Here is a 17,793-nt window from a genome sequence, read left to right on the forward strand (position 1 = left end):
AGAAGCCGACCCTGCTGGCCATTAGCCCACTCCCTCATGCCATTTCCTTTTTCTTTCTCTCTCTCTCTCTCTTTTTTTTTTTTGTTTTGTTTTAAAGGCAGAGTCTTGCTCTGTTGCCCGGGCTGGAGTGCAGTGGCGCTAACACAGCTCATTGCAGCCTCAACCTCCTGGGCTTATGTAATTCTCCTACCTCAGCCTTCTGAGTAGGTGGGACTATGGGCACAAACCACCACACCGGGCTAGTTTTTGTATTATTTTTGTTGGAGACAGAGTCTCACTATGTTGCCCAGACTGATCTTGAACTCCTAGAATCAAGCATTCCTTCCACCTTCGCCTCCAAAGTGCCAGTGCTGGGATTACAGGTGTGAGCCACTGTGCTCGGCCTGTTTCCTTTCTTGACTGTTTTGAGGGCAGGGCAGATTGATGACACTCCTGGTGATGTCTGAGGCTTCAGTGGCAGAGGAAGGATCAACTAGCATGTGTTCCTTATGCCCCTGTCACTTGGAAGGTGTCCAAAGCCCTGTGTACATTACACTTCTATGTTCTGGGCACCAGGAATAGGGAGGCAGATGCCGCAGGGCCCCAGGTCAGTGGCTTCTCAGCACACTGGGTCGCCTCCGGCCACACTAACGGTGCTTTCTGTGCCTTTGGCTACATTTCCAACAATTCTGGGGTCCAGATTCTCTGTGCTTGGTCCTTAGCTTTGCTGACCTACCATGGAGCCATCCCTGGGGCTGCAGGAAGAGCGGACTGGGGGGCGATGATTTGTTTTCGGAATATGGCCATCCATTACTAGTTTTATGACTTTAAGTCCTTTTGTCTCTCTGAGGCTCATTTCCTTGTTTATAAAACAGGAACGATAATGCCTCTCTCATGATTGTCATGAGGAGGGTGCCTGGCATACAGCCGAATCTCAGTAAATAATGGTAGTTTTTATTGCTGTCACTGTGAGCCTGGCCATGAGGGCCCTGACCTTCACCTCAGCCCTGTCTGCAGCTCAGCCTTCAGTAGGGGAGAGGATTACCTGCCTCCAGCAACCTAGACTGTTTCTGGAATGGCCAGACACAGGACAGTGGCTGTGGGTGAGGGCCACCAGGGGCTGTGGCATTCCAAGCAGCCAGGGCCACAGTTGGGCCCTGCAGAGTGGGGCACCTGCACTGCTGGGCTGGCTGTGAGGCCACTCCTTTTGGCAGCTTGCCCAGGTGGCCTCAGCTCCTATGGAGGAGTGGGAGGTAGAACCCCTCACTTCAGACCCCCAGACCCTGAGCCAGTGTTGTCTGGCTAGCCACTATCCCTGCCCCATGCCCTCAGAGCTGGCCCCTCCCTGGAGAGTGTGGGCCACCTGCCTCGCAGCCCTGTGTCACCACCATCATCTCTGCCCATCCCAGGTGGCCCTGATGAAGCAGATGCGTGAGGAGCAGCAGCGGCGGCGGCTAGTGGAGACCAAGAGGAACCGGGAGATCGCGCAGCTCAAGAAGGAGCAGCGGCGACAGGAGGTGAGGGGTGGCCCTTGAGCCTCCCAGGAGCCTTTGGCCCTAGCACTCCCAGCCTCCTGGTGCACCTGGCTGCCCCTCCCGACCAAGCGGGCCTCAATCTCCACTGTCCTAAGTGGTAATGGTCATGCTTGGAGGACAGTGCAGCCTGTCAGAGAAAGATGAGGCCCTGTGGCTTCTGGTCCAGCCTCCACATGTTAAGAGGAGGGACTTGAGCCCTGGAGAGGGGAAGGAACTTGCCCAAGGTGACCAGCAAGCTGGAAATGTGCAGCTTCAGGCCCTGTAGCGAAGCCCCAGTAGGGCTGAGCCCTCTGCTCCAGGATTCCTCCTCACTGGAGGGAAGAAGAGGCTAAGGAAATTGCCCTTGTGGAGAAAGCCATCTTCACTGCAACCTCTGGGGAGGGGAGCTCAACTCTGGGTCCCACTTTATCAAGAGTTTGGCTGCATGAGAATCACCCTGAAGCCCAGACTTTCAACTACAGGGCTAGCCAGCCTGTGCACAGACAGAGAGGGCTAAGGTGCCTGAGTGTGGAGCCCAGCCCTCTTCTGTCTCCCACAGTTTCAGATCCGAGCTCTGGAGTCCCAGAAGCGGCAGCAGGAGATGGTCCTGAGGAGGAAGACCCAGGAGGTGAGCTCACTTGAGGGGCTGGCGAGGCCCTGGCCCCACTGCACATGTGTGCGTGCATGTGTGCGTGCGTGCGTTGCTTGCCTTCTCCTTTGGGCCTCCCACTTCCTGGCGGTGGAATAAAGGCGGTATTTCCCAGTTCTGCCAGAGCCGGCAGGGAGGGGAAGCAAGCCCTGCCTGTGGCCCTGGCTCTCCCTCCTTCCATTCAGCAAGCATAGTTGGTGTCCAAATTGTGTCCAACCTATTAGAAGGGTCTTTCTCAACAAGAGCTCAGGCTGCAGGGCAGACTGCAGGCCCGTTCCCAAATGCCTGAGCTGTGCATTAAAAAAAAGAAGGTGGCAGCCTCTTTTGTGTGCATGTCACATCAAACAGAGACCCCTTGGCCTTTTTGCAGCCCAAGCCCAGGCCAGTACAGAGCAGCCTCTGTGTTCCTGCGGCCCAGCACCCCAACCTGGGCCCTTCTGTGTGGCTCCAGGCCTCCCTGCTCACCGGCTCCCTCTTTTCTCCCTGCTGCCCCAGGTTTCTGCACTGAGGCGCCTGGCCAAGCCCATGTCTGAGCGGGTGGCAGGGCGTGCAGGACTAAAGCCACCCATGCTGGATTCTGGGGCTGAGGTGTCAGCCAGCACTACCTCATCTGAGGCTGAATCAGGGGCCCGCTCTGTCTCCAGCATTGTGCGCCAGTGGAACCGCAAAATCAACCACTTCTTGGGGGACCATCCTACGCCCACTGTCAATGGCACCCGTCCTGCCCGGTAAGGTGGACTGGCAGTCCCCTGGCCTGTGCAGGCAGAGGGGGTGGGAATATGGGGCAGGGCCAGGGTGAGGAAGAGGGAAGCTCTGGGGAGTGCTCCGGGTACCCGTGGCTGTCAACTCCAGATGGGGGGGCTCAGTGGAGCTGCAGAAGTTAAAAGGAGTCCCATCCAATCCCCTTTGCCTATGTCTCCCAGAAAGAAGTTCCAGAAGAAAGGGGCCAGCCAGAGCTTCAGTAAGGCGGCAAGGCTCAAGTGGCAGTCCCTGGAGCGACGGATCATTGACATCGTCATGCAGAGAATGACCATTGTCAACCTGGAGGCTGACATGGAGCGGCTCATCAAGGTGAGCCCTGCCTCCCCCTTCTCTCCCATCCCACCCCTCTGCCTGTCCTCTGTCACCTCCAACTTCTGTGGCTCTTCAGACCTTTCCCTGCCCCACCTCCCTCTGCTCCTTTTGCCTGCTCTGGAATCCAGAGGTGCTGGGGGGACCTCACAGGCCAGCCTGTGGTGGGAGCTATGGGCAGGGCTGGGCAGCTACCTGAGGCCTCTCCTTCATCACAATCCCCGCCCTCCCCGCCGACCCCAGAAAAGGGAGGAGCTGTTCCTCCTGCAGGAGACACTGCGGAGGAAGCGGGAGCGGCTGCAGGCTGAGAGCCCCGAGGAAGAGAAGGGGCTGCAGGAGCTGGCCGAGGAGATCGAGGTGCTGGCAGCCAACATCGACTACATCAATGACAGCATCACCGACTGCCAGGCCACCATCGTGCAGCTGGAGGAGACCAAGGTATCCACAGGGCTGGGCCTGCTGGGGAGGAGGCAGGAGAGATGGGTGGCAGGGGCAGCCCCAGGTGATGGGGCTCACTGCCTCCCGGTCCTAGGAGGAGCTGGACTCCACAGACACATCCGTGGTCATCAGCTCCTGCTCCCTGGCTGAAGCCCGCCTCCTGCTAGACAACTTCCTCAAGGCATCCATTGACAAGGTAAGCTGGGAGCATACCTGGGCAGGGGACTCTACGGGCACAGATGCCTCTGTGATATACCCTAGTGTGAAGTCCAGGGGCCTGGCTCCTCCTCACCTGCATCACTCACAGGCTAGGACAAGCCGCCTAACCTCTGCACCTCCCATGCCACAGCTGTAAAGCTGAGAGGATGACCATACCAAGCTTGTAGCTTGTTGCGTGGCTTTAACGAGACGCTATGTGTAAGGGATGTGGCCTGGCACCTGGCACACAGCAGGGCCTCTGTTAAAGTTGACCCCCCTGGGTGTCTGGCCCAAGCCTATCCAAAGCAGTGCTGGGCTTGAGTCTGTTGGAGGTGGAGGGAGAAGTGTGTGTATGTGGGGGTAGGGGAACAATAGACAGACCACATTCCACCCAGGAGGGTTTACACCAGAACATCAGGTGTCCCTTGACGTTTCTTGGGCTCCTCTCCTCTCTCCTTGACAGAGAGCTAACCAGAGGATGTGCCTCCTTCCCTCCTGGGGCCTGTGGTCTCTGGGGACAGACCCTACATGGTGTGCATCTGTGTAACTCTGGAAGGAGGCGGGAGACTCTGCCGCCTGACCCCTCCCCTGGGCCCCACTAAGCTCCTCTCAGCTCCGCTTTGTGTCTGGGGACTTTATGAGTTTGCTAGGGCTGCCATAACCAAGTACCAGTCTGGGAGCCTCAAACAAGAGAGGGCGGGAAGTCCAAGGTCAAGGTGTTGGCAGGGCTGGTTTCTTCTGGGGCCTCTCTCCTTGGCTGTATATGAATATGAGTTTTGGGGGGACATAACCTAGCCCATAATAGGGTATGTCCTAAGGTGACCTTCACTTAATGTGTGTATGTGAGAGCTAAGGGGGCTGGCAGTGCTCTCAGGTCTGTGCCAGGTACAAGGGTGATGTTGGGAGCTGGAAGGGAGCCCTCCAAGGTGTCTTGAGGGATGCAGGTTGTGTGATATGGGGGACTCCCAACCCCCAGGAGGGGTAACTCCAGGCTTTGTTCCCTGCCCCCAGGGGCTGCAAGTGGCACAAAAGGAAGCCCAGATCCGGCTGTTGGAGGGCCGACTGAGGCAGACGGATATGGCGGGCTCCTCCCAGAACCATCTGCTCCTGGACGCCCTGCGTGAGAAGGCTGAGGCCCACCCCGAGCTGCAGGCCCTCATCTACAATGTGCAGCAGGGTACGGGTAGGGGCGGGCAGAAGCTGCCAGCTCCTTGGCACTCCAGTGCTCTTGGGCTCAGACCCCCACAAGGCCCTCACTTCCCCAGAACCACCCCTAACCCCCACCAGGAGCCCTGGTCTGATTCCAGTGTGTGAGATATAGGAGGGAGACCATCATCCCTCCCCCGACACTTGGACGGGGCTTCTCAACCCCTTTCCCTCCCTCCTGCCCTCCCACAGAGAATGGCTACGCCAGCACAGATGAGGAGATCTCAGAGTTCTCTGAGGGGAGGTGAGTTTGCAAGCTGGGAGTGAGAGGCTGGCTCACAGCATGTACCTGGGGCTGGTGGAAGGAGTTGCCATAGGTCCCAGAGCTGAGCCTGAATTTGGGGGCTCCTCAGGATCCTGAACTCTCTCTGCTTCTTCCTCAGCTTCTCCCAGTCATTCACCATGAAAGGCTCCACCAGCCATGACGATTTCAAGTTCAAGGTGAGCCCCGCCAGAAGTCAGGCAGTGGGTGCAGCAGGGCCAGCCTCCCCATAGCCTGTTCCCCGCTTACTGTGGCTCTGCTCCACCCTCAGCCACAACACAATATTGTCCCCAACTGGGAGGGAGGTACCAAGAAAATTTAGTCTGGAATTGGGGGTTGTCCAGATATGTAACCTGTTACAGCCCATTCCTTCTGAGGTAGGTGGAAGGTGGGAGAAGTGGCTGGAGCCACCGCTAGCCTCTGTTGCCACCCTGCTAGCAACAGCACCATAACCAGGGGCCCTGCTTTCAAAAATATCCCCTTTCCCCCACCCATGATTCTGCCTCAGGCTCTGAGTCAAAACCTACCTCTAAATGTCTGGTTATCTTATGTGCACACAGTCAATTCAACCATATGGGAGTCAAAAATAAGGAAGTTTACCTAATAGTGAGGGATCAGTTTCATTAGACCGAAGCAAGATGCAGGGTTTATTTATTTTTTATTTATTTATTTTTTTTTTTTGAGACGGAGTCTCGCTCTGTCACCCAGGCTGGAGTGCAGTGGCGCGATCTCGGCTCACTGCAAGCTCCGTCTCCCGGGTTCACGCCATTCTCCTGCCTCAGCCTCTCCGAGTAGCTGGGACTACAGGCGCCCGCCACCACGCCCGGCTAATTTTTTTGTATTTTTAGTAGAGACGGGGTTTCACCGTGGTCTCGATCTCCTGACCTCGTGATCCGCCCGCCTCGGCCTCCCAAAGTGCTGGGATTACAAGCGTGAGCCACCGCGCCCGGCCCGATGCAGGGTTTATTAAGGAGACAAGGAGGGAAAAAGCTTCAGACTGGGAATAGAAAATTATGCATAGTTTTGAGGTAAACTGATTAGCTGGTGACCAGCAAAGAAGTCAGGCTGGGCATTCTGTGTTTACATAGTCCAACTAAGGGCAGTGAAACCATTTCAGTTGCTCTGGATTCTCCAGAAACCCTAAGAGTTTAGCTGTGGAGCACAGGTGATGTCTGTCTGGGTCCTTCCATCAGGTCCTCTACCTTAGGCCAAGATGGCGTCATTTCTCTTGTTAGAATTTCTGGGCAGCCTGGGTGTGGTGGCTCACGCCTGTAATCCCAGCAATTTGGGAGTCTGAGGCAAGAGGATTTTGTGAGCCCAGGAGTTCAAGACCAGCCTGGACAACATGGCGAGACCCTATCTCTACAGAAAAAAAGTTTAAAAATTATCCGGGTATGGTGGCACGTACCTGTAGTCTTAGCTGCTCGAGGAGGCTGAGGTGGGGGGATCGCATGAGCCTAGGAAGTTGAGGCTGCAGTGAGCCATGTTTGCACCACTGTCTCAAAAGAAAAAAAAAAAATAGAATTTCCCGTGGCTCCCCTTTATGTGCCATGCCATTTGGGCAAGTTGATCTACCCTGTTCTTCCTTTCCCAGAGCGAGCCCAAACTGTCTGCCCAAATGAAAGCTGTGTCGGCCGAGTGCCTGGGCCCCCCACTGGATATCTCCACCAAGAACATCACCAAGTCCCTGGCCTCCCTCGTTGAGATCAAAGAGGACGGAGTGGGCTTCTCTGTCCGAGACCCCTATTACCGGGACAGGGTCTCGCGCACCGTCAGCCTGCCTACCCGGGGCAGCACTTTGTAAGGATGGGAGCAGGAATGTGGGTTGGGGTGGAGGTGGAGTTGGGTCTGGGCCTCACTGGACTCTTCTGTTGTAGCCCCAGGCAGTCTCGAGCCACAGAGACGTCCCCGCTGACGAGAAGGAAGTCCTACGACCGAGGGCAGCCCATTAGGTGAGACCATGTTCTAGAATCTGCTCCAGAGTCAGCACCAGTCTAGTCCTTGGTTACATGAGTGGCTATGATGTTCTGCTCTGTTGGTCATCTTGTACACAGTGTAACCTGGGCCAGCTTGACTGAGCCATTCACGTTCACCCAATGGTCCCTTCCCCACCCTGTCAGGTGTGGACTCAAGAAATGAGCCAGGCGTGATGGCTCACACCTGTAATCCCAGCACTTTGGGAGGCTGAGACGGCCAGATCACTTGAGCCCAGGAGTTTGAGACCAGCCTGGCCAATATGGTGAAACATCATCTCTACTAAAAATATAAAAATTAGCCAGGCATAGTGGCGCATGCCCGTAATCCCAGCTACTCGGGAGGCTGAGGCATTAGAATGGTTTGAACCTAGGAGGCAGAGATTGCAGTGAGCCGAGATCGTGCCACTGCACTGCAGTCTGGGTAACAGAGAAAGACTCTGTCTCAGAAAAAAAAAAGAATAAGAAAAAGAAATGTAATCTCTATAATGCACCTTAAACTGCATAGCCGAGCCAGATGCTGGAAACTGTTTGCTGCTGTGCACCCAACACAAGTGGCTTTGTAGTGGCTTGGGTTAGTCATTGCACTGATGTGCTTCAGCCCGTTTTCGTGACCATGGGTTCTGGGGAGCTTTCCGGTCTTTTTAAGGCCTTATCATGTGAGAGAAGATTAGAAATTCAAAGGAAAGGCCAGGCGCAGTGGCTCACGCCAGTAATCCTAGCACTTTGGGAGGCTGAGGCAGGTGGATTGCCTGAGCTCAGGAGTTCAAGACCAGCCTGGGCAATACAGTGAAACCCAGTCTCTACTGAAATACAAAAAAATTGCCTGGGCGTGGTGGCGTGCACCTGTAATCCCAGTTACTTGAGAGGCTGAGGCAGGAGAATCGCATGAACCTGGGAGGTGGAGGTTGCAGTGGGCCGAGGTCATGCCGTTGCAGTCCAGCCTGGGTTACAGTGTGAGACTCCGTCTCAGAAAAGAAAAGAAAAAAAAGGAAAGAGAAGGGAAGGGAAAGGAAGGGAGGTGAGGGTTGCGGAGGGGAAGGGAGGGGAGGGGAGGGGGGACGGGGAGGGTGAGTGGGGGAGGGAAAAGGAAGGAAGGAAAAGAAAGAAGAAAGAAATTCAAAGGAAAAAAGAGATCAATGCAGAATGGCAGGGAAGGCCCCAGCTGGTCACCCACATGTGGGCCAGGCCCACAGAGCTTCTGTAGATTGAAGGATGACTTTCAGGGTTTTCTGGTCCATGCACTTAATTAAGAGGTTTGGTGACACACAGCTAAATAGTGGGAAAGCAGGGGCTCAAGATGGCCTCTTGCCACCTGCCTTGGTGGGAGGCAGGAGGATTTTTTTCTTTTTAGAGATAGGGTCTTACTCCATCACCCAGGCTGGAGTACAGTGGCACGATCAGGATTCACTGCAATCTCCACCTCCCAGGCTCGAGCAATCCTCCCGCCTTAGCCTCTCAAGTAGCTGGGACTACAGGCATGCACCACCATGCCTGCCTAATTTTTTTACTTTTTGTAGAGTTGAGGCCTCACCATGTTGCCCAGACTGGTCTCCAACTCCTAAGTTCAAGCAATCCTCCCACCTCGGCCTTTCAATTTACTGGGATTACAGACATGAGCCACTGCACCTGGCCACAAATACATTTTAATAAATAAGTGAATTCCCAAATATGGAATCTGTGAACGATGAGGATTGGTGTTTAAAGACAGCATCCAGGAGTTTAATTGGGTGTTGAGCTCTGAGAATACTGCACAGCAGACCCTGCCCTGCGGGCCTCACAGCCAAGGCAGAAGGTGGAAGCCCAGCATCAAGTAGGGGCCTATGGGCAGGGGTGGTCACTAACAGGCTGCCCTCTGTCCCAACTCACCAGGTCCACAGATGTGGGATTCACACCCCCATCATCCCCTCCCACTCGGCCCCGCAATGACCGCAATGTCTTCTCTCGTCTCACCAGTAATCAGAGCCAGGGGTCAGCGCTGGACAAGTAAGCAGGGCTAAAGGGCAAGTGGGGGAGGGCACCGAGGTGGCATTGGGGAGCCTGTGGATGGTCCTTGCTGGAGGAGGGCTTAGGTGGCCAAGCCAACCCCAGCCTGAAGTTCCAGCCCCTCCAAGAACTGAGGCCCTGATGCCCTCTCCTGGCATTTCTCTCCTTCCTGTACTAACCATGGGCCCTTCTCCTCGCCTGAGAATGCCAGGCCCTCAGGAGAGGGCAAGGAGGAGGCCACAGGGATTGGGGCCGGGCAGTCAGGCAGGCTGGTCGCATGGGGCAGGTGCCCGAGGGCTCTCCAGAGCTGCCCTTTAATCCATCTCTGCTGCTGCTTTGAGTCTGCTCTGAAGCCCCTTCCTTCAGCTTCAGCCACTCCACTCTCTGTGCATTCTCCCAGCAGAAAGAGACCAGACCCCCAAATTGCCTTCCTCAGGCAGGTTCAGGTCCACCTATATTCACAGCTCCTGATGCAAGACTCGAATGACTAATGGTGTGGTTTATGTCAACAGCCTCCCCTGCATTCAGAAGGCCTTCTCCCTGTGCTTTACACCCTGCTTTCAGATATGTGATTTCATTAGGCTATAAAACAACCACGAGAATTGTCTTCCCTATTTCACATAAGAGGAAATGAGGCTCAGAGAGGGAGCCAGGGATGTTGACCTAGAAAGTGGCAGAATTGCACCCAGAGCCTGGGACTTCCAGCCCCTGCCTGCTGTGCCTCAGGACAGGGGAGGACCCTATCCTCCATGTGCTGCTCTGGGCTCCCCAGCATTGCTGGGCCCACCCTGGTCCTGTTTTGCTCTCTTGCAGCCCTCAAGAGGGCTCCTCTCTTAGCTCCCTGAAGGCTTCCCTGCCCCAGGGGTGACAGTGCTGTGTCCTTCAGGGGAGTCTCACACTAGAAAATACTTGTCCTTTTACCTAGTGCCTGATGTCCACCCTCCCTGCCTCTCCACAGAAATGCCCCTCCCTGGGTCAAAATACTACTCGATGAATGCTGAGCCCAGGAGTCAGAGCCCTGCATACCTGGCACCCAAGACACCTCCTTCCCCAAACCTACCTTGGCTCAGGCTGCTGTGCAGGGAGCCATGGATCACTCCTAGCCCATCTCCATGTTGTTACAATCAACAGGTCCCCTTTTGGAAGGATTGGGGCAGGACTCTGCCCATCCCAGCCTGATGGTCTTCTGGAGGCCTTGGTCTTGTCCAATGGTCCAGGTCTTGGAGCCTGTGCATGGTGCAGAGCCAACTTCTAGGCACTGTCCCAGTTGGCCCCCTAGGAATAGCGGGCTTTGTAAATAAGTGAGCCCCTGAGGAATTGCTGGAAGAAGCCAGCTCCCAGGGAGGGGTAGGATCAGGCATGGCTTCCTTCGGCCTTGGGCAGGTATGAGCATTGCCGGGGTGGGGCAGGTGCCCCCAGCTTGTGCAGTGGGGCAGCCAGAGAGCTTGGAACCAGCAAACAGCCCCGGAAACGTCTCCCCATGTGTGGGGCTGGTGCTCCCACGTCTCCCCGTGGCCCCCTCCTTGCTCCTCCCCTGCCAGCCGAGAGACCCTGGCAGCCCACTCCTGGGGGAGAGTCCCAGCTCCCAGACCAGCCCACCCACCTCCTCCCCTGCTCTCCCGAGGCCCTCATTCCTCTGCCTGTCTCTGCTCCCCTGGAAGAGAATAACCTGCCCTCTGACCACCCCACATGCTGCTGCCGCCTCTGCGTCCCTCTGTGTGTGTCTCCTCTCACCCCCTAATCCAGCTAATTTTCTGCCCTCCCCAGGTCTGATGACAGCGACTCCTCTTTGTCGGAGGTCCTGAGGTACACACAGAATGTCTCTCGTGTTTGGTTCCCCACTCTCACTCTCGGCACCCTCTCTTCTCTGTCTCTCACTGCATCCCTCCCGCCTGACACCCGTGTCCTCAGCATGCGGCCCCTCCACTCCCCTCCCTGCTGCCCCCCTCTCCAGACCTGTTCCTGCCCCCATGGTTCCTCCCTCTCAGGGTGGCCACAAGGCCTCGGACTGCGCCGGCTAGAGCTGGGGGCTTGGGGAGGATGCACAGCTGCTTGTCGCAGGCCCTGTTCTCTTCTCCCTCCTCACCTGGGCAGGGAGGGGCGCAGCATGGAGGCCTAGGGGATGCTGGGCTGGGGCTGAGTTCTCCACGACTGGAAGGCAGGGGAAATGCTGAGGGCTGCTCCTTTTGGGGGTGCCAGTGGTGTGCTCTGGGTCCTTTGATTCCCTCAGCTTGTGCTGGGGGTGAGCTTTTCAGACGTTGGCTCTGGGAGGGGCACCATGGGGGCAGCGCCCCTTGCCCACACCTCTTAGCACACAGATGTGCGGGTACCTCCCCTTCCCACAGCTTGTGGGATGGCTGGAGGCTGGTTCTCCCAGCCAGCCCAGCACGACACCCCACAACGAGGAGCAAGACTCAGGACCTGGGGTCCCGAGCCCCTGACAAGCCAAGGGCCCCTCATGGGCTGAGAGCTTCCTCGGCTCTCCTGGTGGACTGTCTCAGCTCCTTGAGCCTCCAGCCCTGAGTGTCAACATCTGGTTTACTGTGAATCGTGAGGCTTTGCCACCACAAGATGTTAGCCAGCTGGCCAGGCTGTCATCAGGGGGAGCGTGATCCCTTTGACATAGTTCTGTGGCCATGCAGTGAAGCCAAACCATTGTCAGAAGCAGGGTGCTGGAGCAGCTTGGGGAGCTATTTGTGCATGTGTGGCATCCGGCTGGCAGCTGGACGTATCCGACCACCATCCTCAAGGGTGGGCCTGGCAGAGTCTGGGGGGAGCTGTGCCAGAAGCGCCACAGGCAAAACCTTGATCATTTCAGTAGACCCTTGGCCACAGAGTCACCGTCAGGAGCAGCGTTGTCTTGGGAAAAGAAACAAAGCTAGGATATATTTTCAGACATAACTCAGCCAGGGTCTCATCCCAAAAGACCCTCACTGAGAAAAAAATCATCTTCAGAACCTCAGGAAGCTGGATGTGGCAAAATCCTCACGCTCACTTGGGCCAGCCTCATTCTCGCTCCCCCAGCATCATGGGAGCAAGGAGGTGTTGTTCCAGGTCCATAGAGCCCCATTCCAGAGAGCCCCAGACCTCCTACCCCAAAGCCAAGCCAACCCCAAAGGGATTTAGCCCTTTGTAAATGCCAGTCACAGGTTTGACCCCACTGGTCCAAAAGGGGTGTGTATATGTACACATGGCTCTTTGCTTGGAAGATGCCAGCCTCAAAGGCAGTCACCAGCAGAAGGGTTTACTGGGTCAGGGTGCGTGGGGGTGGCAGCCTGAGCACCCCTCCCTCTCAGCACCCCTCCCTCACACTTGGTTAACTGAAGCAGCATGCAGCTTCTGGTGGAAGCTACAGGGCCCAGTTCCAGCCCCCGGGCCTCTGCCCTGCCCAGCTGGACCCAGGCGCATTCACATCTCAGGATCTGGGTCAGACATTGTCAGACGGGAGCTCTCTGTGGACAGAGCCCACACCTCCTGCACCTTCTAACTGTGCCTAACACGGGGTTTGCTTCCCCAGAAGTGCTCAGGATGGCAACTGACAGACTGCTGATTAAGACAGGCCATCTCCACCCTGTGTAGCCCATTCCCGGCTCTCAGACCTTGGTGGAATTTGGCTGGAGTCCTTAAAGTCTCTGTTATCAGGTCCTCATCCCCTCCCTGCCCTGTCCCCATCCCATACACGTGCCTTGATCAGCCTGGCCACAGTCTCCCTGGCTGACGAGCATGCCTTCTCTCCCTCTCTCCCGGGAAGGGGCATCATTTCCCCGGTTGGAGGAGCCAAGGGTGCACGGACGGCCCCACTGCAGTGTGTCTCCATGGCCGAAGGCCACACCAAGCCCATCCTCTGCCTGGATGCCACGGATGAGTTGCTATTCACAGGGTCCAAAGGTATGTGGAATGCCAACTAGCCAGGTAGGGTTGGGGTCTCCTACTCACCCCTGCTTCCTTTGTGAGAGTGGTCTGTGAAGGAGATAAGAACACAGAGCCCCCAGGAGTTGAGGATATGGGGGTCTATTTGCTTACTACCCTTGTTTCTTACCTTGGCTCAAGGCCCCCATCCCATGCATCCTTGGCCAAGCCTTCCCTCCTACCTGACCTGGTGGCTTCATCCAGCACTTCCTTCCAGACCTCCCAGGGAAACTTCAGGAAGCTTCTCGGGTGCCCCACCCGTACTTGCACTGCCCAACATCACCCCAGCTCATACATCTAGGCACTCCCTATGATCTCAGCAGCAGCACTTTACAAAGTCATGCTCACCTGATTACAGCAACAAAGTCAAACATTTTACCAGCAGATACGCCAGGCACAGTGGCTCATACCTGTAATTGCAGCACTTTGGAAGCATGAGGCAAGAGAATTGCTTAAGCCCAGGAGTTTGAGACCACCTGGGTGGGCAAATAGCGAGATCCTGTCTCTACAAAAAATAAAAAATTAGTCACAATGACATGTGCCTGTAGCCCCAGCTACTCAGGAGGCTGAGGTGGGAGGATCGTTTGAGTCCAGGAGGTCAAGGCTGCAGTGAGCTGTGTTTGTGCAATTACACTCCAGCCTGGGCAACAGAGCAAGACCCTATCTCAATAAGCAAATACAAAATTCTTTATTTACTCATTCATTTTACCAACAGAAAGAACTAGTCTGTAATAGACATGCATACTATAACACAAGCATAAATATAGCTCTCCATGGCAGTGGGGGGATAGCTGTCAATCTAGGTGTGATTGATTGATTCCAAGTTTTCCCATAACATTTGCTTGCACTGGTTCATTTACTTTGTCAGCAATTAGTGTTTGGAGGAACAGGCACCATAAAAGCTTAAGAATTTTATTTTAGCCCTGGACACCTTAGCAGTATGGCTCACAAAACTCTGGTGTTAGTGGAAAGTTTGCTTGAGGAACCCTGGTCTGAAGTTCTGAGGGAATTCTCTCTCCTCTGAGTTTTTTACTAGCACACACATGCCAGTGAGCCCATGTGTATGTGTTTTTCTCTCCTTCCGACCTGGAGCTCCGTCCTCTGGAGCTCTGTGGATCCCTTTCCCCTATCCTGGGCAGCCCCTGCAGAGGCGGAGCTGCGCCCCCTAGTGGCTGACATCCCTCCCCTCCCTGTGGCTTCCTCCCATCTCTCGCAGACCGAAGCTGCAAGATGTGGAACTTGGTTACGGGACAGGAGATCGCAGCTCTAAAGGGCCACCCCAACAACGTGGTCTCCATCAAGTACTGCAGCCACTCGGGGCTTGTGTTCTCCGTGTCCACCTCCTACATCAAGGTGTGGGACATCCGGGACTCGGCCAAGTGCATTCGGACTCTCACGTGAGTACCCCCCGCCTGCCTCACAGTGGTGGGCTGCAGCAGGCTGGGTTGGGTACAGATGCTCCCAGCCCAAGTGACCCACTCAGCACAGCACAGCCTGGCTACATGCGCAAAGACCATTACCAGCCTATGAACTTGGCTTGACCCTGGGGTACAAAGTGAGATCTCTTGGTTTGGGAGACAGTGTCTGGGGCAGCACCACTAGAGGAATTTTTGGCCTGCCTGGCCTCCACCCACGGCCAAGTCCCCCAAGCCCTGCCCCTTGCGGTGTGTTAGATATCATCCTATGAGTCTGAAAGAGGAGCTAGGAAACAGGGCGAGCCTCCAAAGCCATGCTGGCCACTGCCTGTGTAGGCGACCACCAAGTCATGGCCCTGAGCCCCGCCCTGACAGTCTCAGACACACAGGCATAGGGCAGGGGACGCAGAACTGAGACCAAGAGCCTTGCAAAATAAAGTGGCTTTTTCAGCAGAAGTCGTACTACATCCTTACATTAACACTGTAAGCTACAGTCTGTTAATTTGATCCTTAAGAAGTAAACAGGCTGGGCACAGTGGCTCATGCCTATAATCCCAGGTATTTTGGAGGCTGAAGCAGGAGGATCACTTGAGACCAGGAGTTCAAGACCAGCCTGGGCAACACAGGGAGACCCTGTCTCTACAAAAAAAATTTTTAATTAGCTGAGCATGGTGGTGCATGCCTGTAGTCCCAGCTACTCAGGAGGCTGAGGTGGGAGGGTTGCTTGAGCCCAGGAGGTCGAGACTGTAGTGAACCATGTTTGTGCCACTGCACTCCAATCTGGGTGACAGAGCAAGATCCTGTTTCAAAAAATAATAATAATGAATAAAGTAAACAGAGGATTTTTAGGGCAGTAAAATTATTCTGTATGATGCTGTAATGGTAGATGCATACCATTATACATTTGTTCAAACCCTTAGAATGTACAACACCAAGAGTGAACTCTAACGTAAACTGTGGACTTGGGCAATAACGATATGTCAACATGGGTTCATAATCGAAACACAGGCAGCTTTCTGGTGGGGGGTGTTGATAATGGGGGAGACTGTGCCTGTGTGGGGGCAGGGGCATGTGAGAAATCTCTGTATCTTGTGCTTAGTTTTGCTGTGAGCCTAAAACTGGCCTAAAAAAAAATAAAGTCTTAAAAAAAAAAAAAAGTAAACAAGGCTGGGTGCAGTGGCTCACACCTGTAATCCCAGCACTTCGGGAGGCCGAGGCGGGCAGATCACCTGAGGTCGGTAGTTCAAGACCAGCCTAACCAACATGGTGAAACCCCGTCTCTACTAAAAATACAAAATTAGCCAGGCATGGTGGCTCATGCCTGTAATCCCAGCTACTCAGGAGGCTGAGGCAGGAGAATTGCTTGAACCTGGGAGGCGGAGATTGCAGTGAGCCGAGATCACGCCATTGCACTCCAGCCTGGGCAACAAGAGTGAAACTCAATCTCAAACAAACAAACATAAATAAATGTAAACAGGCTGGGTGCAGTGGCTCATGCCTGTAATCCCAGCACTTTGGGAGGCTGAGGCAGGCAAATCACCTGAGGTCGGGAGTTCGAGACCAGCCCGACCAATATGAAGAAACCCCGTCTCTACTAAAAATACAAAATTAGCTTGGCATGGTGGCGCATGCCTATAATCCCAGCTACTCGGGAGGGTGAGGCAGGAGAATCGCTTGAACCCGGGAGGCAGAGGTTGCAGTGAGCCGAGATCACACCATTGCGCTCCAGCCTGGGCAACAACAGCGAAACTCCATTCAGAAAAAAAAAAAAAAAAATAGTAAGCAGAATGGATATAATCACCTCTTTTAACAGATGAGGAAACTGAGACTCAGAGAGGTTGATTTCCGGAAGATCCATGTTCACACCCAGTCTCATGACTGAGCCTTACCATCCTTCCAAGCCAGTGACCAGGCACACGGGCAGGCCACATGGGGAGTTGACTCATAGGGGACTAGAGTGGAGCTCTCCCCTGGGTCTCACTTATGGGAGAGGCTATTGCTCTTCTCTGTCAGTCAAGGAAAACTTCCTGGAAGAAGTGGGTTATTTGGGCTGGTCTTAGTGACGTTTTATTGGTTTCCTGCACTGTGCACATGGATTGTTTTGACCTCTGGCCTTGCCTTTCTCCCTGATGGGCAGGTCCTCGGGCCAGGTGATCTCAGGGGATGCCTGTGCCGCCACATCCACCCGTGCCATCACCAGTGCTCAGGGCGAGCATCAGATCAACCAGATCGCCCTCAGCCCTTCGGGCACCATGCTGTATGCCGCTTCGGGCAACGCCGTCCGCATCTGGGAGCTTAGCAGGTCAGCGTGATACCTGGGGAGGGAGGAGGGTTTGGCATGCCCAGGCAAGGTCCCCAGGTCTTGGCTCGGGGGACCCACCCCAGGGTGGGTAGGACCTCAGCAACACCTTTATTCCCCCCATGCTGCTGGGCCTGTGCCCTCTCCAGTGAGACTGCTGGGATGCAGGGTAGCTCATGTCTAGATTCTTGATCTTGCCTTGAGCGAGAGGGGAGGGTGAGTACCCTGACCAGGCCTATTTGTTTTGGGGCAGACACCCCACCCCAACCCAGGGTCCCCTCTAATTCACCTACCCCCGTCTGGGCCTCTTCCCACTGCAGGTTCCAGCCTGTCGGCAAGCTGACTGGCCACATCGGCCCTGTGATGTGCCTGACGGTCACCCAGACAGCCAGCCAGCACGACCTCGTGGTGACTGGCTCCAAGGACCACTACGTTAAGGTACCTCAGCTATGAGGCCTGGGTCGGGGCTGGTCTTCCATTCTCCCCAATCTTTGCCCTCTGTTGCCTTGGGAGTACCCATGAAAAATTATAAGACTTCTGGGGATGTCTGCTGAAGAAATCACCCCAAAGAAGGCAAGAATGCATGTGCAGAAAGTTATAGATTGCAGCATTATTTTATAACTGGTGAAAAATTCATAATAACTTAAATGTTGAAGGGTAGAATAACAAATTATGGAAAATCCACTAAATGGGACGCATTGCAGCTATTAAAATGATAAATAGCAAACCAAACGTGAAGTATACAAACACTAATTTGTTTGCTCTCTGATTATGCCATTGAAAACTGTCCATACACAGTCAGAAACTGAAAGGAAGCAGGCCAGGCGTGGTGGCTGACATCTGTAATCCTAGCACTTTGGGAGGCTGAGATGGGAGGATCACTTGAGGTCAGGA

The 17,793-nt window shown here is 54.9% G+C and overlaps 1 protein-coding gene across 4 annotated transcripts in view; it reads left to right on the forward strand.

Annotated features, from left to right (window-relative positions):
• Positions 1 to 17,793, forward strand: part of KIF21B (kinesin family member 21B) — a 51,291-nt gene that overhangs the window by 30,044 nt on the left and 3,454 nt on the right. For 2 of the 4 annotated variants that reach the window (XM_032136669.2, XM_032136671.2), the window contains exons 16-32: positions 1,389 to 1,496; positions 2,053 to 2,121; positions 2,638 to 2,870; positions 3,066 to 3,213; positions 3,457 to 3,651; positions 3,746 to 3,847; positions 4,861 to 5,026; positions 5,248 to 5,299; positions 5,439 to 5,496; positions 6,912 to 7,117; positions 7,195 to 7,269; positions 9,163 to 9,276; positions 11,044 to 11,082; positions 13,028 to 13,164; positions 14,402 to 14,582; positions 16,738 to 16,902; positions 17,220 to 17,337. In XM_032136669.2, the coding sequence (XP_031992560.1) occupies positions 1,389 to 1,496; positions 2,053 to 2,121; positions 2,638 to 2,870; positions 3,066 to 3,213; positions 3,457 to 3,651; positions 3,746 to 3,847; positions 4,861 to 5,026; positions 5,248 to 5,299; positions 5,439 to 5,496; positions 6,912 to 7,117; positions 7,195 to 7,269; positions 9,163 to 9,276; positions 11,044 to 11,082; positions 13,028 to 13,164; positions 14,402 to 14,582; positions 16,738 to 16,902; positions 17,220 to 17,337 (2,166 nt within the window). The remainder of the gene's footprint in view (positions 1 to 1,388; positions 1,497 to 2,052; positions 2,122 to 2,637; positions 2,871 to 3,065; positions 3,214 to 3,456; positions 3,652 to 3,745; positions 3,848 to 4,860; positions 5,027 to 5,247; positions 5,300 to 5,438; positions 5,497 to 6,911; positions 7,118 to 7,194; positions 7,270 to 9,162; positions 9,277 to 11,043; positions 11,083 to 13,027; positions 13,165 to 14,401; positions 14,583 to 16,737; positions 16,903 to 17,219; positions 17,338 to 17,793) is intronic. The other 2 variants (XM_032136670.2, XM_032136672.2) reach the window with 1 other exon arrangement.

Source organism: Hylobates moloch, unplaced genomic scaffold, assembly GCF_009828535.3.
Source record: "Hylobates moloch isolate HMO894 unplaced genomic scaffold, HMol_V3 SCAFFOLD_18, whole genome shotgun sequence".
Taxonomy (NCBI): Eukaryota; Metazoa; Chordata; class Mammalia; order Primates; family Hylobatidae; genus Hylobates; species Hylobates moloch.